This window comes from Zosterops lateralis (genome assembly GCF_965231275.1).
Source record: "Zosterops lateralis genome assembly, chromosome: 2".
NCBI classification, from domain to species: Eukaryota; Metazoa; Chordata; class Aves; order Passeriformes; family Zosteropidae; genus Zosterops; species Zosterops lateralis.
Window position 1 is genome coordinate 111,172,034 of NC_139763.1, and position 18,761 is coordinate 111,190,794.

The 18,761-nt window shown below is 38.2% G+C and overlaps 1 protein-coding gene across 5 annotated transcripts in view; it reads left to right on the forward strand.

Annotated features, from left to right (window-relative positions):
* The window catches only part of ROBO1 (roundabout guidance receptor 1), a 690,041-nt gene that overhangs the window by 663,973 nt on the left and 7,307 nt on the right, over window positions 1-18,761 (forward strand). For 4 of the 5 annotated variants that reach the window (XM_083855650.1, XM_083855651.1, XM_083855652.1 and 1 more), the window contains 6 exons: window positions 682-1,017; window positions 3,510-3,617; window positions 6,328-6,472; window positions 6,781-7,032; window positions 10,776-11,185; window positions 12,890-13,042. In XM_083855650.1, the coding sequence (XP_083711776.1) occupies window positions 682-1,017; window positions 3,510-3,617; window positions 6,328-6,472; window positions 6,781-7,032; window positions 10,776-11,185; window positions 12,890-13,042 (1,404 nt within the window). The remainder of the gene's footprint in view (window positions 1-681; window positions 1,018-3,509; window positions 3,618-6,327; window positions 6,473-6,780; window positions 7,033-10,775; window positions 11,186-12,889; window positions 13,043-18,761) is intronic. The other variant, XM_083855654.1, reaches the window with a different exon arrangement.

An 18,761-nucleotide genomic window follows, 5' to 3' on the forward strand; every position in this document is an offset into this window, starting at 1 on the left:
TGAAAATCAGCAAAACATTCCAGATTGCTTTTCTGCCTTTTTTTTTGTTTCAAGTTAAAATATAAGATTGTACAAGCAAACAATGATCAAATAAAGACTTGCTACTGGGTACTGAGTTACCTTTTACATTGTGCTGTTTTTCTTTAATTCTTTTCTTATATGTAATCATTTTTAAGTCTGTTTTATGAAAACCTGTTGTATGTCTATTTCTTATCACAAATCCAAGAGTGTCTAGATACTGTTGAGGTGACATGAGATGATGGTCTTATTTAGTTACTCCCAGTATTAAGTTTTGATTGAATTTTCCTTGCAATTCAAGTGATTCTAATTACAATTAATAATTGAATATATATACTGCTATGAGAATAATGTCTAAAAACCTGAATGTTTATGTGCCCACTGTGGAAAAGCCCAGCAAGGTAAGTCATTGTAGATACAATTCAGCAGGTCTGAATTTACAGTGAATCAGAACAGTGAACCCTGCTTTTGGAGCAGTAGTGTATAAGGTAAATAATATTCTGTAAATTATATAGTTCATGGCAGTATCTCTGTCTCAGTGTATCTGCTACATGGGTTCAAGCCATGTAGTTGTGCAGTAGGGAAATGTTAGAGGGGGTTTCATGGAAAGTCTGGTGTGGGCGAACAGAATGACCTTTTCTCTTTTCTCTCCTCTGTGGTTAGCCGATTGTATAGCAAATTACAACAATCAGCTGGACAACAAGCAGACAAACCTGATGTTGCCTGAGTCAACTGTATATGGGGACGTGGACCTCAGCAACAAAATGAATGAGATGAAAACCTTCAATAGTCCAAATCTAAAGGACGGAAGATTTGTCAGCCAGCCTGGGCAGCCCACTCCTTATGCCACCACTCAGCTCATCCAGTCCAATATCAGCAATAATGTTAACAGTGGCAGCGGGGACAACAATGAGAAACACTGGAAACCCTCTGTTCAGCAAAAGCAAGAGGTTCCACCCATACAGTACAACATTATGGAGCAAAACAAATTAAACAAAGGTGAAGAGCTTTTAGCTTGTTTCTCCTCTTTAGGCATCAGAGGAGTTTTGACCATCTCATTCTGGGAGTCTAAAGCTTTCAGGTTCAGCAGTGACAGGCTTCTGTGGTGCTTTTAGACTTCTGCCTCTTTAGATTCAGAAATACACCGTTAGCAGTGTCAGAAAGTTAATTAGCACCACGATAACCTTTCTGATATTGAATTTATTGTAAAAAATAACAAGCTGTATCTTTAGAAAAGAGTTAAATAAAATACATTTCCTATGGATATGAGATTAATTTAAATTTAATAGTAGTTAAGGGATTGGTTAGGACAGAGGCCAGATATTTTATTCATGAGCCAGATGCATGGTAGTCACATTATACTCTACCTTAAATTTTAAATAGGTCAACCCACTCTTCCCAGTCGTGGATGGAGACTCATTAAATCTACATGGTCATGTAAAAGAATGAAATTTTGCATATCAAACTCTGTAAAATTGTATTGTGTTGTACACTGGGGACACAAATGGAATGATCAAATTCATTTTAGACTTGTTCCTAGCAAGCCTTCAATTCTCATATTGAGAGGCAATGCTACCGCACACAGTTTTGGAAACTAAATTCCTGTCTTACCCTGACTGAAGTCTGTGGATCCAGAAGCTAAAAATAAATTGATTTCAGTGTTAACGGGAAATATCAGAATGTGCTTTAGAGGCCTTGAAGGCATTTTTCTTTAATATACTGTGTGGAAGCTGGAAGAAATAGATGTGATTTCTTCTTTCTAGTCCTCCAGGCTACCATGCAACCTCTTTTAATAACCTGATTTGCAAAACAGTATCCCTAGGAGCTGGACCCACTGTAACTTGGAACTTTTTGCATGGATTGTTGTAACCCAAGTGATCGCATAGTGATAAGTGATCCAGTAAAAAGAAACATTTCATTACAGGAATGTTGGTTTCTCTACCGGACCCATCTACTCACAGAGGAGTTCAAAGGGCAATATAAAATGTCACACCTTCCCTTGACGTAAACATGCCAAAGGAAAATTCAAGGGGTTTGGCTCCTTACTAGAGGATGAAAGCTGTATTTTTTTTGTAATTATTGTCTTTCACAAACTGTGTATTACGTACCTCTTTGGGAATTAAAACATGTTTGGTTTTTATGTGCTGGAAGATACTGCATCTTTCAAACTGTGTATATTACAGCTGCATATTCTCTAGCATATTGTAGTGTGGAAAGGCCCCCTTAAAGCATTGTCTGCTGACAGTCATATATACATATTTCAGAGTGTTGATTTACTGTTTATCCTCTGTGTAAACATACGTGGTATGTAGGGCTTCAGCGTGGTCTGTGGAATGCAACTAGGCTGAGAAACTATTACAGAATACACTCTGGTGTGGAATTTATCATTTTGCTCTTTTTCCCATGCTTACATTATCGCAAACATTTCTGCAGCAGATGGGGACTGAATTCTTAGTTTTGTTTATTTTTGTTTTGATTTGCTATTTTATGAGTCAATATTCTGATCTTGGTTTTCTCATTTTCTAAGTCAAAGCCGTCAAGCTGCTGATTATACCTATAGCTTTTGTGATGAGAAGTAACTATTTTGATGAGTTACATGCTGTGCTTCATTGTCACTACTTTATGCCCAGTGGTTCTGTTCATGACACAGTTTTATTTGCTGTATGAATGAAGAGTAACCTACCTTCTTTCTGTTCTCTGTAAATTGTAATTTCTTTTTAGCACAAGAGTATTGTTCTGCTACATGAATATTTTACTTCTGATGAAGTTTTACAGATCTGGTTGCCAGATCTAGATTTAAAAGTAGTAAGTGTATACCAAGTGCTTTGGAACTGGAGAGCATAGTTATGGTAACAGCTATTAGCAAAAAAAGCTGTAGAACCTGCACAATCCAGTGTAAATAAAAATATTCTTGGAGCCAGCAGACCTGAAACAAAGACTTCTTCTGTTGTAAACCAAATTCAGTTGGAACTGCATTGTTGCTCCAGCTGATCACTCAGCCCTTATCATACAGAGCTGACTCCTATGTGGGTGTGTCACCTTTGAAATACCAAAATTAGCTACCGCAGGCCATTGGTTGCCCTCCATGCATAAATTAGGCAGAAACTATGGAAAATCAATCAAGGTGACGGTATTTGTATGTGAAATGCTCACACAGATGATAGATAGATAGATAGATAGATAGATAGATAGATAGATAGATAGATTCATTGAGACTTGATCATTGCAGAGGCTTTGTGAAAACCCTGTACATGGTATTCCATTTTACTGCATTTTAGCTGTGCAGATACTAAGTTCCAATGATTTCCCCCAAGCCTACAATAAGAGGCAAGATAAAAATAAAGCATGACTGCAGGATGATTTTTCTTCCACAGAATGAATTTGTTTCTAGTTCTCTAATTTCAGGAGCTCTTACTCTGTGTTATAACACAAGCATGTAGAAGTAGATATGTTTCTGAAGGGCAGCATTAACCATGCCATTAAACTTGCAGATTACCGAGTAAATGACAACATTGCTCCAACTATTCCCTACAACCAGTCATATGACCAGAATACAGGTGGATCCTACAACAGCTCAGACAGAGGCAGTAGTACATCTGGTGAGTACCTGCAGTGTTTTCCAGGCCCTAGGCTTTGTGGTATTTGGATGCTGTAGCCATGGTTAGCAATATTTATTGGGCTTGGTGAAGGAGTGATGGGCAGCATCACTGTTGAACAGCATAAAAACTGTCCTAATAGGTGACTGTATTTCTGTGGCATCCTCATGATTGCTTAGTGTCATCTAAATGTCAGTAAGTAACTGATTTTCTGACATTGTGAAAGTCATGAACTCGGATGGAGGTTGGATTTCCTAATGCTAATGGCATGCTGGGTAATGTTATGTTTTCCAGATGGGCAAGTCATAGCAATTTCTTTCCAACTGTCAAAAGAAAAAAAAAAAAAAAAAAAAAAAAAAAAAAAAAAAAAAAAAAAAAAAAATAAATTAATTTATGTGTTACCTTCCTGGTCCTTTAGCGACTTTTTTTCTCATCTCTTGGGTCTGCTTACCCAATTCATGAACCAGCTCAAGATTCCACAGCAGTTGAGTGATACCCAACATAGCTGCTTCAAGAAGTTTTTCATTTTGTAAATTAAACCCATGTATTTCATCAGTAAAAAAAGCATTCAGGCATACAAAAAATTTTATAGGTTTCAATGAGTATATGTCAAAATTATTTTTGTACATCATTTAGATATAGATGGTAGATAATTAAATTTTGTTTCTCATTGGCATCTCCTGTACAAACAATCTAAAAATCTTTCATAAAAATCTTGGAACAAAATAGCTTTTTGTATTGACTGAGTTTGCACTCTGTACTTTGGGACCACAGAATATGTTTTAATTCAAAAGTTATGTTTTATCATTATAGTATGACCTGTTCACTTCCAGGTTTGATTTCCGATAGGGGTGTATGAGCTAAACCAGAAACTTGGGCTTGGTTTGGGACTTTACTGTAGGTGCATAATAAATGTAATAAACAATGCCATCAGGCTGTGTTTATTTACATCAAACCCATTCCAGGGTTAGTTATGGTCACAGTCACAAGTGCCCTGAATTTTACATCTACTAATCAAAATGCAGACTTTTCTCATTCTTTTCTGCTGTTGCCTTTGATAGTCTGGTTGCCTTAATCCCAACCTTTGCTTTGTCTTGACCAGTTCTGACCAAAGCACAGCAAAGACATAAATATGTTGATGAGCCCTGCTGTGCCTCTGGATGACCTGAATTCTCAGTGGTTGGGATGAGATAAGCACAGCTCCCAATTCTCCCAGCTGCTCAGCAGTGTTGTTCTGGGAGACAGCCTTTTGCCCATTCCCAGGTCTAAAAGATCAGGATGTGGTGCTGAGCCTGTGCTCAATGATGTTAAAACTTGAAATTCAGCATGAAACATCTCAGGGGTATGAACCATGCAAATTAAAAATGAGAGGGTGGTGTTTTCAGTGCTGATATCTGTTAGGGTTATTCATAACTCTAACAATTTATAGTCCTATGCCAAGGACTCCAGAAGGAATGAAGAAATGTGACTAAAGTAATAAATTAATTGTGTTGAACCATGTATGTATCATGATGCTTAGGATACAGAATGCAGGTTGCCTTGGGATAGTTAGTGTCTTGTTTGACATACTGAGATACCACAAAAACAACTGCACATTGCTAAAACAGGTGTATCTGGCAGCTAATGTGGGACAATAATAATCAGAACTACTGTCAGTAAGAGTGGAAAATCTGAAATAGCAGAAGTGAAAAAAAAACAACCTTCCTGAATCTCACTGCAGTATATTTAATTATGTATATAACACTTTACTGTGATAATATAAAATCATGCCTCAGTTTAAGATAGAAATGTGAAGGATTCTAAAACACACTCAAAACCACAGTGACTTTGTCTACATAAAAGGAATTTATCTGTAATAAAGGCATAACAATACCAAAGAAGGATTAAAATGTATCTATATCAAGGAACAATGGTTGAGCAAGTTCTCATCATAGCCATGTCCAAACTTAAAATTTTAGACCACCTGAATAATTGGTCTTATTCAAAGTTATTTGAACTGTTAAAGCTCCATTGCTTTATTATGAGCTGTAACTTTCCAGTAATAGTAGTTGAAAACATTTGTGAAATACTTCATCGATCTTTATATTTTTTTTCTATTATTTTAGTTCTTCCAGCAATTATTTTCAACTGCACCTGCCCTTTAGACTAAAAGTAGTAATTTCATTGTGCCTAAAATGTTTCAGTGGACAAGTACAAATTACCTATATTCAGTGACTTAATGCAACAGTAGAACTTTAATAGATCATATCTGTATCATATTGTATTTTAGGTTCTGGCAATTAAATAGGATAAAAGCACTTCAGAAAAAATGTCTACAGCTCATTTGTTTTAGATGATAATCTTTAATGTAATTAACAGAAGTAGGAAGCTCACTCTTAATGACATTGCTTGTAAAATTCATTTATGGTTTTATCACATTTTGACTGTTTATTTTAAAAATTGAAGTTTTGAATCCCATGTGTTTTTTCCCATGCTATGTAAAGTTTCTGGTTAAATTCAACCACTTAAAATGTAGATCAATTTTACAAAGAATCTACAAGCACAAACTAGTGTAAAGAGGAGGAATGCCAGTTTGTTCCAAACTGAGCAAAACAGTAAATTCTCAAAGACTGCAAGAGCATCTGAGAAGGGGCTACAGTTGTTTTGGTTTTCATAGCTGGTGCTGAGGAGAGACTTGAAAGCATTACAAACATGTGCTGCTCTTTATTCCCAGGGAGTCAAGGGCACAAGAAGGGTGCTCGCACCCCAAAGGCTCCCAAGCAAGCTGGCATGAACTGGGCAGACCTTCTCCCACCCCCTCCAGCACATCCACCTCCCCATAGCAACAGTGAAGATTACAGTCTCTCAGTGGATGAAAGGTAAGCAAGAGGAAGGCATTGCCCACCTCCCACTTTAATCACTAGTTAATTGAAGTGTGATTTGCCCTACGAGCTGGCAGTGAGAACCTTCCTCCAGCACTGTTCTGGTGCTGCTCATCGACCTGTAGCCTGGCAATTTGGAGAGCACTTAGTGGCAGTGCTGTGCATCCACTCAGCACATCCTTACTGAGCTGTTCTCAAGAGCACAGAGAACAGTGGCTTGTTTCTGGGCTATTAATACATGTATCAGATATGCTAATTACACAGTACGAATTTAAGTCCTTATTTTCTTAAAAAATTAATTTTAGCTATGACCAAGAAATTCCTTGTCCCGTGCCACCTGCAAGGATGTATCTGCAGCAGGATGAGCTAGAGGAAGAAGAAGAAGATGAGCGAGGTCCTACTCCACCTGTCCGAGGAGCAGCTTCCTCTCCAGCCGCTGTCTCCTATAGCCATCAGTCAACTGCCACCCTCACCCCCTCTCCCCAGGAAGAACTCCAGCCCATGTTACAGGACTGTCAGGAGGATCTGGGACACACACAACACCAACCTGACCGGAGGTGTGTGAATGCAAATGTAGCAAGAGAGATGTGACAGCAGTCATCCGAGCCCCACTGAAAATTTCCTGTTGAATTTAGTGAGGCCAACAATTTCCCCGTTATTCTGTTGCTATTTAACTTCTAATCCAGGATGCTAGAGCTATTTTAACCTAAGAAATAGGTAATTAAGTTGCTTTATTATTGTACTGTGGGAAGAAATGCACTGTATCACTTTAGGGTACGTACGATGCTGACATAAGTTAAATTCACAGTCATCAGGTTATTAAAGTGGTATCGTTAACACAGCTTACCATATAATTACAGTTCCATTGTTTCCAATAGATTTACTGCATTATTACCATAAAATAGCATGCATTATTTCACAGTAACTGTGCAATTAACTTGTCACCAATATGTATGAATACATATAAATATATAATTTATATAACCTATAGATTTTTCTCATCTCATAAATCCTAATACAGGAAATTACTGCTTGCAAAATTTTCTTAACATTTTCATCTAACCTTATTTAAAGGAATGACCAACATTAATAAAGACAGATATTTGCTATAGGGAGATTTTGTTTCTTCTCTGAGTTGCTTTTACGATTGTTTTGCATATAAACTCTCACAGCTTCTCTCCCACAAAACAGTGAATTCTGAATGAGCCCTTTTATGTATGATGCTTACATCTCTTGGCTTTTGTTAAGAAGGCACAGCTTTTCCATCCCAAATGATGGGCTTTTGTTATCTTTTTCCTCTAGTGGTTTGCACATATTGTTTATTGCCACAAATACATAAACTTACCTGCAGCATTCTGTGTAGAATTTCTACTTTTAGCAAAATGCAAGCCTCTTACAATTAAATTTATATGATTTTTCTGAGTAGACTGTTGAACTTTGATTTTTAAACATAACTTACTGGATATTAATAGATGCATTTTCCAGAAGGTTTTTTAAAAGTTAGGTCATCATTATGGTTCCCATTTTTTAAGTAGGCAGTAGTTATGCATCTTTTTTTAAAGGGGCCTATATCTGCTTTTACTTTAGCTTCCCCCTACTTGATCTGCCTTAGTTTGTTTCCTTTACTCTTTATGGTAACACTTACACTGTGTATTTTCTTTCTTTTCCTATTCCTTATCTTCCTGAGTCTTTAAAATCACTCTTTTCATTAGTGGATGGCTAATTTCCTGTAAATTCCATTGGTCTTGGTATGCATGTCCATGGAATTGTTCATATTAATCACTTAAATTTTCTAGGTTATTTGAGAGGCAAAACTAGGTGGACGCAAATGAAAAGGGGAAAAGCTACATGCCCAATAGTCATTAATGACTTTCCAGAATCTCTGTGGCTTTCTGGAGCCTGGGACGTGTGTCCTGACATACAGAATGAAGTGGACACAGAGGCAGATGTATACAAACATGTACAACCAACCAGCAACTGTCTGGAAAGTAGAAAGTTTGCTCAACATAAAGAGTCCTGGCTGATCAATGCCATTAAAAAGTAGTAGCAGAAGGAGCTGGAAGGATGCTCCAATTTAAGCTCCTAGGTCATACAACTTGCTCTTTTTGTGGAGTGAAAAAATAAAATGTATATTTATTTTGTCCCTCCTACAGTGGTAAAGTCCAGCTTTGCTGGAAGTCTCAGAATTTGTTAGTGACTAATTCTGTATTTTCCATCTTAACTTTTTCAAAAAAGTTGTTTCTTTTTTCTGCCACATCCATCTCATCAGTTTAAAAATAGTCATATAATTCTATTTATTTGATTTGTTAAGCTTGGCTGACTACCTGTTCCATCTACTGGGGTTGATAGGACCTGGGGCTGCTGTTGAAGAATTCGGTGTCCTGTGCTCAACAGCTGTAACCTGTTCTGGAAGGGTGGAGTCCTGTTTCAAATTTAGCATGGCAATATTTCAAACTAAGAATGCATTCCAAGTGGTGCCTTTCCACATTGACTTGGGGTATTTTGTAGATGGTGGGTTTATAGTAAAAATAATGCCTGAAATGCTGTTTGTCATACTTTTTGTTAGCTTTACTCACGGTTCTGCAGGGTATTATTTCATTTGCTGGTCAGAACCAGGCATGTAGAATAGGATTCTGGTGGTGATGGTGTGCTGTAATATTTCTCTGTCTGGTGAGCTTGCTGGGTGCTGGGAATAGAGCAAACTGAACTAAAAACCTGTGGTCTGGAAGAGTCAAAAAGGAGAGAAAAAACCCTAAAGATTTAGTGGGACAGCAGGTGATCTCAGTGTTAAGCCCAGAGCTGAGATAGGAGACAATGTCACTGTTAAAGCGAGAACCTGTATCAGATAAAGGGAAAGAAGTATTGGTAATTCTGTATGCCCGTGAACCAGCTGCTCTCAATTAGCCTATCCCTAAATGTTGACAGCCAAACTACATTTTCAAGAACCCTAACATATTGTGTAACCAGTTGCCTGTCTTCTGATACCAAAACCTAGACAATAGACAAATATATCACAGAGACATTTGTCACAAGAGCTCTAAATTAGGGCAGTAAGACTTTATTGGGCAAGGTCTCTAGTCAAAGCAGGTACAGATTCCAGGCAGTGACAGCTTCTGGGATTTGGGGGAGCTGTTATAAAATGATTATTGGATATTTATCTCTAATTATTCTTCATTCTGTTCAGTACTTAATACAGCAAGTGAAAAACAGTGATGATGTCTTCCAGGGAGGATCCAGTTTGCTCTTGCTAATCGAGTATTAGGTCTTTCCTTGGTAACATTTCTTTGCAAAATTAATGTATTTATGTACTCGCATTTATTAAGAAAAAGAAAAAAAAAAACCAAACCAAAATTGTATGTCACCTGCACAAACCATGAGAGTCATCGTTTCTCAATGAGATAATAAGGGGGCAAAGTTGACAAAGGCAAACTACTTTGAAATTTTTTTCAAAGCAGACTGCAATAGAAATTCCTGGTGAGCACAGCCAACAGAAGAACCATTACTGCAGAAATTGTTTTCCTGCCAGACAAATGGCAATTGAAGAACATGTCTGTTGCCCCATGAGGAACTGTTGCTACCTGGAACTTCTGAGTGAAGTATTAACTGATCTGGAACATTGATCTAATATCTTATACTTTGCCTCCTTAAGCTGGAGATGCCATTACTGACAAATTAAGATCAAAATTAGTTAACCTATGCATCTTGGTACCCCTAAGGCTTAGAACTAACACTCTGGTAGAAAATTCTTTTATTTTATCACCTAGATCAATTTTTTAAAAAATGAAATTGCAGTCTCTCTTTTCATATCTTTCTGAATCACCAGGGTGGATGGTGAGGAGGGAAGGTAATGTTAATGGAGCAATCTGTTTGGATAGATGCATCTGTTGGCATCGATAGTTTTAAGCTATATGTTTACAGTTATTTCTTTTGCTTATACTCTCAAGGGTGCACAAATAATTTTTTTAATAGCCACATGATCTATAACCAACTCTTTGCTTAGCTCTACATGTGTTATTTAGGGAAAATTAACAGCTTTGTCATTAAAGTCAGTGATATAGGAACCGTATTAAAAAATCAGATTTCTTTGTGATAGATTTTAAGCTATGTAGCTGTCAGTTCTGATTAACAGCAAAAGTATAAACTAAAAAAACAAACCTGAGCCTTTCAGATATAAATTAGGTTGATTTAAAAAGGCAGGCCAACCTTGCTGGGTAATAAAAAAACTATTTTCATCAATCTGCTGTTTCCTCTGACTCGGTTTTGTGATTTCAATTCTTCTCACCCTTGTGTTTCTATGCAGACGTCAACCTGTGAGTCCTCCACCCCCTCCAAGGCCCATCTCCCCACCCCACACCTATGGATACATCTCAGGGCCCTTGGTGTCTGACATGGATACGGACGCCCCGGAAGAGGAGGAGGACGAGGCAGACATGGAGGTGGCCAAGATGCAGAACAGGCGGCTCCTTTTGCGCGGCCTGGAGCAGACTCCCGCCTCCAGCGTCGGGGACCTGGAGAGTTCTGTGACGGGCTCCATGATCAATGGCTGGGGCTCAGCCTCCGAGGAGGACAACATCTCCAGCGGGCGCTCCAGCGTCAGCTCCTCCGACGGCTCCTTCTTCACCGACGCCGATTTTGCACAGGCCGTGGCGGCAGCCGCTGAGTATGCTGGGCTCAAGGTGGCCAGACGGCAAATGCACGAGGCAGCGGGAGGTGAGTTGTCCCCTGCTCCTCGGGAGAACCAAAAAAATGGCCATTGAGAAATGGACCCATCCACAGGCGCTGTCTGAACTCCTGTTCTTGGGGTGTTTAGAAGTCAGGAAGGAGGAGTTTTGGTGAAACAGTCCAAATAAATTGCTGTCCTACAGTGTTTTTCATAAGTAGTTCCTATTTCTTTGGTCTCACTGATCATGGACAAACAACCCTGCTGGTGGATTTACACTCGGAACTGAGAGGGAGAAGAAAATGGATTATAGAGGTCTATCTTTTCCTATTATAAGGCTCCTAGTCTTTCCAGTCATTCAACACAAGAAGATTTAATCCCTCTCTATTGAAATATCCAAATAAATAGTAAACCTTTAGAGTAATATTTTCCCTGGAATTAGATTTCTTTCCTTTTTTCTTTTTTTTTCCCTTTTTTTTCTTTCTTTTAGGAATTCTGTTCAGGCTTTTACTGTAATAATATTGGGATGAACTGGCTTTTGATAGCCGTTATGAATTGCATCTTAAATTATAGATTATGCATATGAAGCAGGGCCTTGTGCATGTGTTTGTGTTTTTACTTTTCCTTTCTCTTGGAACTCCATCGAACATATAAAACATGGTATTTGAAATATTTCAATTTTTTACAACAGAGTGGATACTAGTAACACTGGATATATACAGGATATACACTGGATATAATCAGTAACCTTACTAAGCCAAATGGACATCGTTATAATTCATCCAGAAAATAAGAACACAGCAGGCTGGTTTCAGGGATGCAGGTTTCAGGCAGTTCTATGAATGTTTTGACAATCAATCCTATTAAGCTGCCAGACCTGGAGAAGAGGTACTCTGTCACAACTGTGTCCACCCTGACTCCACAGATTTTCAACCTTCCTCCCACTTCTGACATCCTCTCCCAGTTAACAGTCCTTTGTTTCATTTCAACACAGCTGTTCATCATGAAGAGTGAGGGGGAGGTAATTTAGTAATTCTGGATGAAATCCTGAACGATTGAAGTAGGTGGCAAAAATCCCATTCGTACCCATGAGGCCAGGATTTTGTCCATTTTGTACAAATAAATTCCTATAAATATATGTAGAGATTTATATATTTAGAACAGGTTTCTTTACATCCGATTGCTACTATTTTTGCAACAGTTAAGTTCTGTTATGCAATGATTTTTATAAATTGCTATTATGTGTGCCTGAATGCATGTCCCTAAAACATGACACTTCTTATCTGCAAATAATCTGTGACAAAATGCCAGCGATCCAGCCTTGATGCATTGCTGAAAATTCAAAGTGGCAGAGGGGACTTCTGTTCCCAAGACCTGCTGGTCACTTGCTCTGCTTATGGCAGGGATAAATCTCGTGTGGCCCAAGCTAAAGGAGGGGAAACCTGAAAGAGAAGCATTCTGTCTGGCTGGGGAATCCTACTTGTGCTTGCCTGCTGATGGATTTCATGCTCCTGGGGCAGGAGCTACCAGCTACCAAGCAGCTGGATAATTTCTGTGCAACCAAGCCAGCCTGCCTAATCATAGGATAGCAAATGCTTCAATTTAGTTACAGCTCATTCTAAAACTGGATGAGCTTTACTATTGTTCCAACAGTGGTTTTTTAAGTTTTGTAAAGCTGAGGTAAAAAGAGAAAATATGAAAAGTCTCATTTTAGGTGAGAAAAATAACTGCTATTGTTCTGTAACCATTTGCAGGCCGTAGACATTTTCATGCATCACACTGTCCCAGACCCACCAGCCCTGTATCCACCGACAGCAACATGAGTGCTGTTGTAATACAGAAGGTCCGACCTGCCAAAAAGCAGAAACACCAGCCAGGACATCTGCGCAGAGAAGTCTACACAGATGGTGAGTCCACTGAAACGGGGGAGAGCCCCAGTGAACCTTCCTAAATACGCATTCAGCATGTGTTGAGGGGAATTTTTCCACAGAGATAACGCCGTCCCTCAGAATTCAGTGATTGGTGTTTCCTGTCGCTAAACACGCTGAACAGTTTAATCGTTTTAAATGCCACAGTTCCTTAGTACTGTACATTGATGCTTCCACTCCAGAGCCTTGCACCTGTTTTCTGTGGTGTCCTAATCGGCTAATTACCATCATTATTTAGGAGCCCAGATAGCTTAAATAGTACACTCATTGAGAATAATGCCTGGATAGGATTAAAATCTTTGTTCACGTGACTGACTATTAAAACCTTCAAAATGTGTCTTTTCCTGCAAAAAAAAAAAACAAACCAATTCACTATTCAGATGGTGGACAGCACAAATCAGTGAATTGTAATCCTGACTGCGGCATTGTTGCAAGAGGTTACTTTGTGAGCGAAAGCAAAATCTAATCATCTTCTCTCGTGCCTTCACACACAATATCAACTCTTGCTGAAAAGGTAGTGCTTGTATTCTCTTGGGGGTGTAGGATGATAATGCAAACATTGTGATGTTGTCTAGAGAGAGCCTTTAATGAAAATGCCTCAGGTGGTGCAGCTTTTATTAAAGCACTGCCTTCCAGTCGTATAAAACAATCCGTGGGCTTTGTTGGAAATTCATGTAAGATAAATTCCCCAAGACTTAACCCATCTTGTCAAGTTTGCTGAATTTGCTAACAGGAGGGAGATGTGGGGGAAGGGGAGGGGAGGGATGGGAAAAGGAAAGAAGGGCAGAGCTCCCCACCTCCTGCTTCTCTGCAACAACAATCTGATTAGGACTTTCATTACCAGCCTGAATTTTTTCAAAGAGGGGCATCATTTGCCATTATCATATGAAAGGCTAATATTATAGATCCTTATCCAGGGTTACAAGAAGGGAGTTTTGAACCACTTCTCCCTGTGATTCCTGCCACTTGACGAAGAAATTTAATACAAAGCTCAAAGCACGATGAGCAGAAGTAATTTAGCAATGAGTGGTTGTCCGTGCTATTATCTGTACCTTATTCCGAGTATTTTCTCTCAGTAGCATCTATCTGATATTAGACTCTGTTAAATGCTGGCATGACACAGTGCACCTGGGCCTCTTGGCTTGTGCCCAGGCCCCTTCTGTCAGCAAAACTGAGCTGTTGGAATATTATCTGATTTCAAGAGGTTATTGCAGTGGTTCTGTGCATGCTTGCTTCTGTGAAAGGACAACACAAGGTGTAAATCCCAATACTGTACCAGAAATGCTTATGAGACTCTCATAATGCCGTTTCACAGGATTTTATTGATATTTTATCAGCTTTTATTCTCTTGAAGAGAATGCCCTTAACTGAATAATTGGCAGAGCATCAAGCCACAATGCAAACACAATAGCTAGGACATCAGAAATAAATAAATAAAGGTGTTTTATGTGGCCATTTGCTTCTAACACGGTGATAAATAAGAGAGGGGCCTGTGTTTGGTGACAGGTTTTTGTGAAAGCAGTTATACTGACTTAAATCATAGAGCCATTGTCATTAGATATTGCAATATAGATTTGACAATCATGATCAATATTTGTTTTGTGTTATGTAGCACCTGCTTACTTCAGCATATTTTCTAATTAGCTAAGAATTTCCACTAACCTCTTTATAGTGCAATACAGTGTGGTCATTCAGGGAATAGCAAATTATGGCTTTAGTTCCTGCAGATCTAATAAAATCCAGTTCAAAGGTTGAAGGACTGTTTGGGTTTGATATTTTTTAATTATTATTTTTCCCCTCAGTTTATTTGCATAAGCATATTTGGAACCTTATTGTAGATTCCAACCATTCACTTTAATAGCCACATCTAGTATATTGTGACCCTTTAGAATTAGCTATAAAATAACATATACTAATTGTTTTCCTTTGGTGGAGAAAAGTGATAGGGATGCATGAATGAAGCATTTAAGCACAATTGACCTTTCTGAGATGTACTTAGGTTTTTTTACCAGCTTGATGACTATTATTTATCTTTTTTTTATAAAAGAGTGCCTGATACAGAGTTGCTTTTTTCCCTCATAATGCGTAAACATATATGTGTTTGTAGTAGTGGGAGAATAAAAAGCAGAAGCATTCAATAAATACTTAGAAGAGAAAAATATATTCCTTCATTACTTTCTCAGCCTCTTAAATGGAATTTTAAAGAATTGCATACAAAGAGTTTTCTACTGTTCCCAAATTACCTGAATTAATACTTGCTAATACTTCTGTGAAATACAAGTGCAATGAAGAATTTAAATAATTAGTTGACAGGAAGGATATATAAATAAATGAAATATTTTTATGAATAGTTGAACATGCCAGGAGTATTACCAACAGCAATATATATAAGTCTTTAAAAAGTTTCTCTTTTATATCCTTCATACAGACAAATCTGTCAAAGAGGTTGGTCTTTCTGAAGGCGTGTTTGTTACTAATGTAGCAGTAAAAGGCCCACTACTACCTATTTTTAAATAGAATGCTCTCCTATCTACTCTGCATTGTCCAAGTAGTAACAATTTTGTATTTTCTGTGAGCATTAGTTCAAGTCAGTTGCTACTTAATGTGGGATGGGATTTCAGCTCACTTCTTTTGTTCCTTGACAGTCATCCAGGCAGTGAAATGTTCTTCATATTTGTGGCTAAAAATCTTTGCTCAGTAGGTGGTAAGGATTAAAATGTATGAATTTTTAATTGCTCTTCATTTAGCCTTTTAGGAGAGTTTACTAAGAATGCATTACAAGAACCAACTAGCAGATGTACCCTCCTTCTCAACCTTGACTGACCTACTTACATATTTAATTTAGAAAACCAAACCTTAAAAGAATATGTTTGTCTTTTCTAAAAATATATGTGGGAGACTCTCTTCTGAACTGTCTTGAGTTGATTTATCAGTTGTTATAAACCCTAGAATTGTAAGCATTTAGATAAAAAGGATAAAAGTGCTTTGCCATTGTTCTGATTCAGTAGGTCTTAAAATGGAAATGTTGCCTTTCATAGTTCACATGAGATTTTAAATCCTGATTCTTCTTTAAATCTGAGTGAGAAAAAATACTAAACAGTTTTGCAACTAACTGGCTGAGCCTGTAACTGAGCTATTTAGCTGTGTTACCAATGACATGATGTCAGGGCAGCTGAATTTCTCACAAAAGGCAGTTGAACATCTGCCAAATATTCCTCGAATTTTCACTTGGAAATGCTAAGCCTTTATGCATGCCAACACTATTTGTACTTTTGTCTCCCTCTTCCTGTGCAGCACAAAAAAATCTACTCTGTATGAAGCAAATTTTAGCAAGGTACTTATTTTAGCAATAAGTAGGAATGTGTTTCTTACTCTGCTAAAAATCAGCTTCTTATTGAATTATAATAATTTTCAGATGCTTGCCCTTTTCTCAGTCCTTACTTCTGAGTCCATTATGAGATATTTTGTGAAAAAAGGCAACAGGTCACAGCTTTTATACATCACATTGGGTATTGCTGTAGTAATTTGTTCATCCAATTATTATGTACAGTGTGAGCCATGTTTCTTGAGAGACAAAAACAACCTCAGTACATGAATAATAGCTCAGATTATGGTGTGTCTGGAAATCTTAAATGCTGTCTAAGGTTTTTTCAAGTCAGGAACAATCTTGAGTTTTGCATACCAGCATGAACGTGCAATAGACGGAAAATCCACTTCATGTCTTAGAGAATGATGGAATGGCCTAGGTTGGAAGGAACTTCAAATGTTGTCTGGTTCTAACCCCCCTGTAATGGACAGGGGCATGAGTACTAGACCAGATTGCTCAGATCCCCATCCAGCCTTGCCTTTAACACTTCCAGGGGTCCTCTTCAGTATTACATCAAATTTATAACTCTGCTGTTTTCATCAGGGTATGACTGAAAAATCTGTAGCCTGATAAGAGTTTAAAAGAGAAAGTTGCCTAATGAAGCCTAATTCCCTCATTGGCCACTACTTAGAATTCATCCTTTTCTGCTTATTTGTGGTTTCTTCACTTAAGTGTTAAACTAATGTAGCAGACTGTTTTTCCCTCAATACTGTTTTGCTTATGCTGTGGTTCCTGTGTGTTCTCATTTAGAAAATTATCATCTCTCCTTTCAACAGACACCTATTGAAGGTTTCTCCTGTAGGCTGGGCTATGAAATGGCATCCATTAATTGTTTGAGTTACGTGGGGAAGGAGGGTAACAGTAATACATAGACATGAATGAAACATGTGAGCACAGCTGACCTTTAACAAATGCTTCTGAGTTCTTTCTATTGGTTTGATGTTGCTTTGTGATTTATTTTTTATTCCTTACAATGGAGGCTTCCATTTTGCTTTTAATAAGAAGTGTGCCAGTTTGTACTTGAGGAGGCAGATTGAATCTGGATTTTCTCTGTGATCTGAGCTGGTAAAATAAATACCACAGGGGTGTAATAGTGTTGACCTCTGAAAGGGATTTTTTTTCTCCCTCAGTTAAGGATTCTTCTCAGTCAGAAGTACTGTGTTATAATGAATATTTTTATAGTTTCCCTGCAGGTTGCAAAAATGTTCTTGAAAGCGAATATCGCTTTTCTTTCGTTATTACTGTACCATAGAGCTGCTGCCAGTTCATGAAACTTTTTATATCAATGCATCTTTCTATAGTCAAGATTCAACATCACTTTGTTCACTCTGTCCTGTGTAGCTGGATAGGATTCTTGAACAAAGTAGTTTGTTCCAAGCTGTATTTTATAGGCTACAGGAATGTTCCTTCCCTTCAGTATTCCTTCAGCCTGTGCACTGCCATGCCACATCCACTGGACACTGGCCCCAAGGGTGGCTGAAAAGGCTGTTGTTGGACATCTACACTTCCTTTGCATCAGCAGGTTCAATAAAGGGCTATTCAGTGCTTTATTATGGAGAAAGTGAGTGGAGCACGTGAGGCGCAAGATATTGCATTGTCCTGATTTTAGCTGGGGGAGTGTTATTTTCTTCTCAGCAGCTGTTACAGCGCTTTGGTTTGGATTGGAATGAAAATGGTGTTGATGGTGTTTTTTTGCTACTAAGTCAAAGACTTTTTTTTTTTTTCCTTGTCTTACGCTCTGCCAAGTGAGGAGGTGCACAGAAGAAACTGGGAAGGGAGCATAGCTGGGACTAAACTGACCCAAGGGACATTCCACACCTTGGAACCTCATGTCCAGTATATAAACTGGGGATTTACCCAGAAGGGCCCATCTGTGTTCAGGAAGGGAGTCTGGCATTGGTCAGTAGGTAGTGAGCAAATTGGGTGACCAGTGGGTGGTGAGCAATCACACTGTGCATCACTTGTTTTTTCCCTTTTTATTATTATTATTAATTATTATTATTACCATTGTTGTATTATTTCACTTTTATTTTAAAATTTTAAACTGTTCTTAGCTCAACATAAAAGTTTTATTTTGATTCTCCTCCCCACTCCACTGGGGTGAGAAAAGAGAGGTGGAAGGTCGAGCGAATGGCTGAGAGGAATTTCATCTCCAGCTGGATTTAAAACCATGGCAAGTCTTTTTTGGTGCCCATCACCAACAGAGGTTTGAGATAAAGACAAATCCAACCAGAGTGTGTTAAAAGAAAAGCATTTGTGGTTCCAGAAGCCTACACTTCTGAGCTTGAGTGTCTTCATCCACTTCTGAATCAGTGTGTCCCCTTCTGAGGG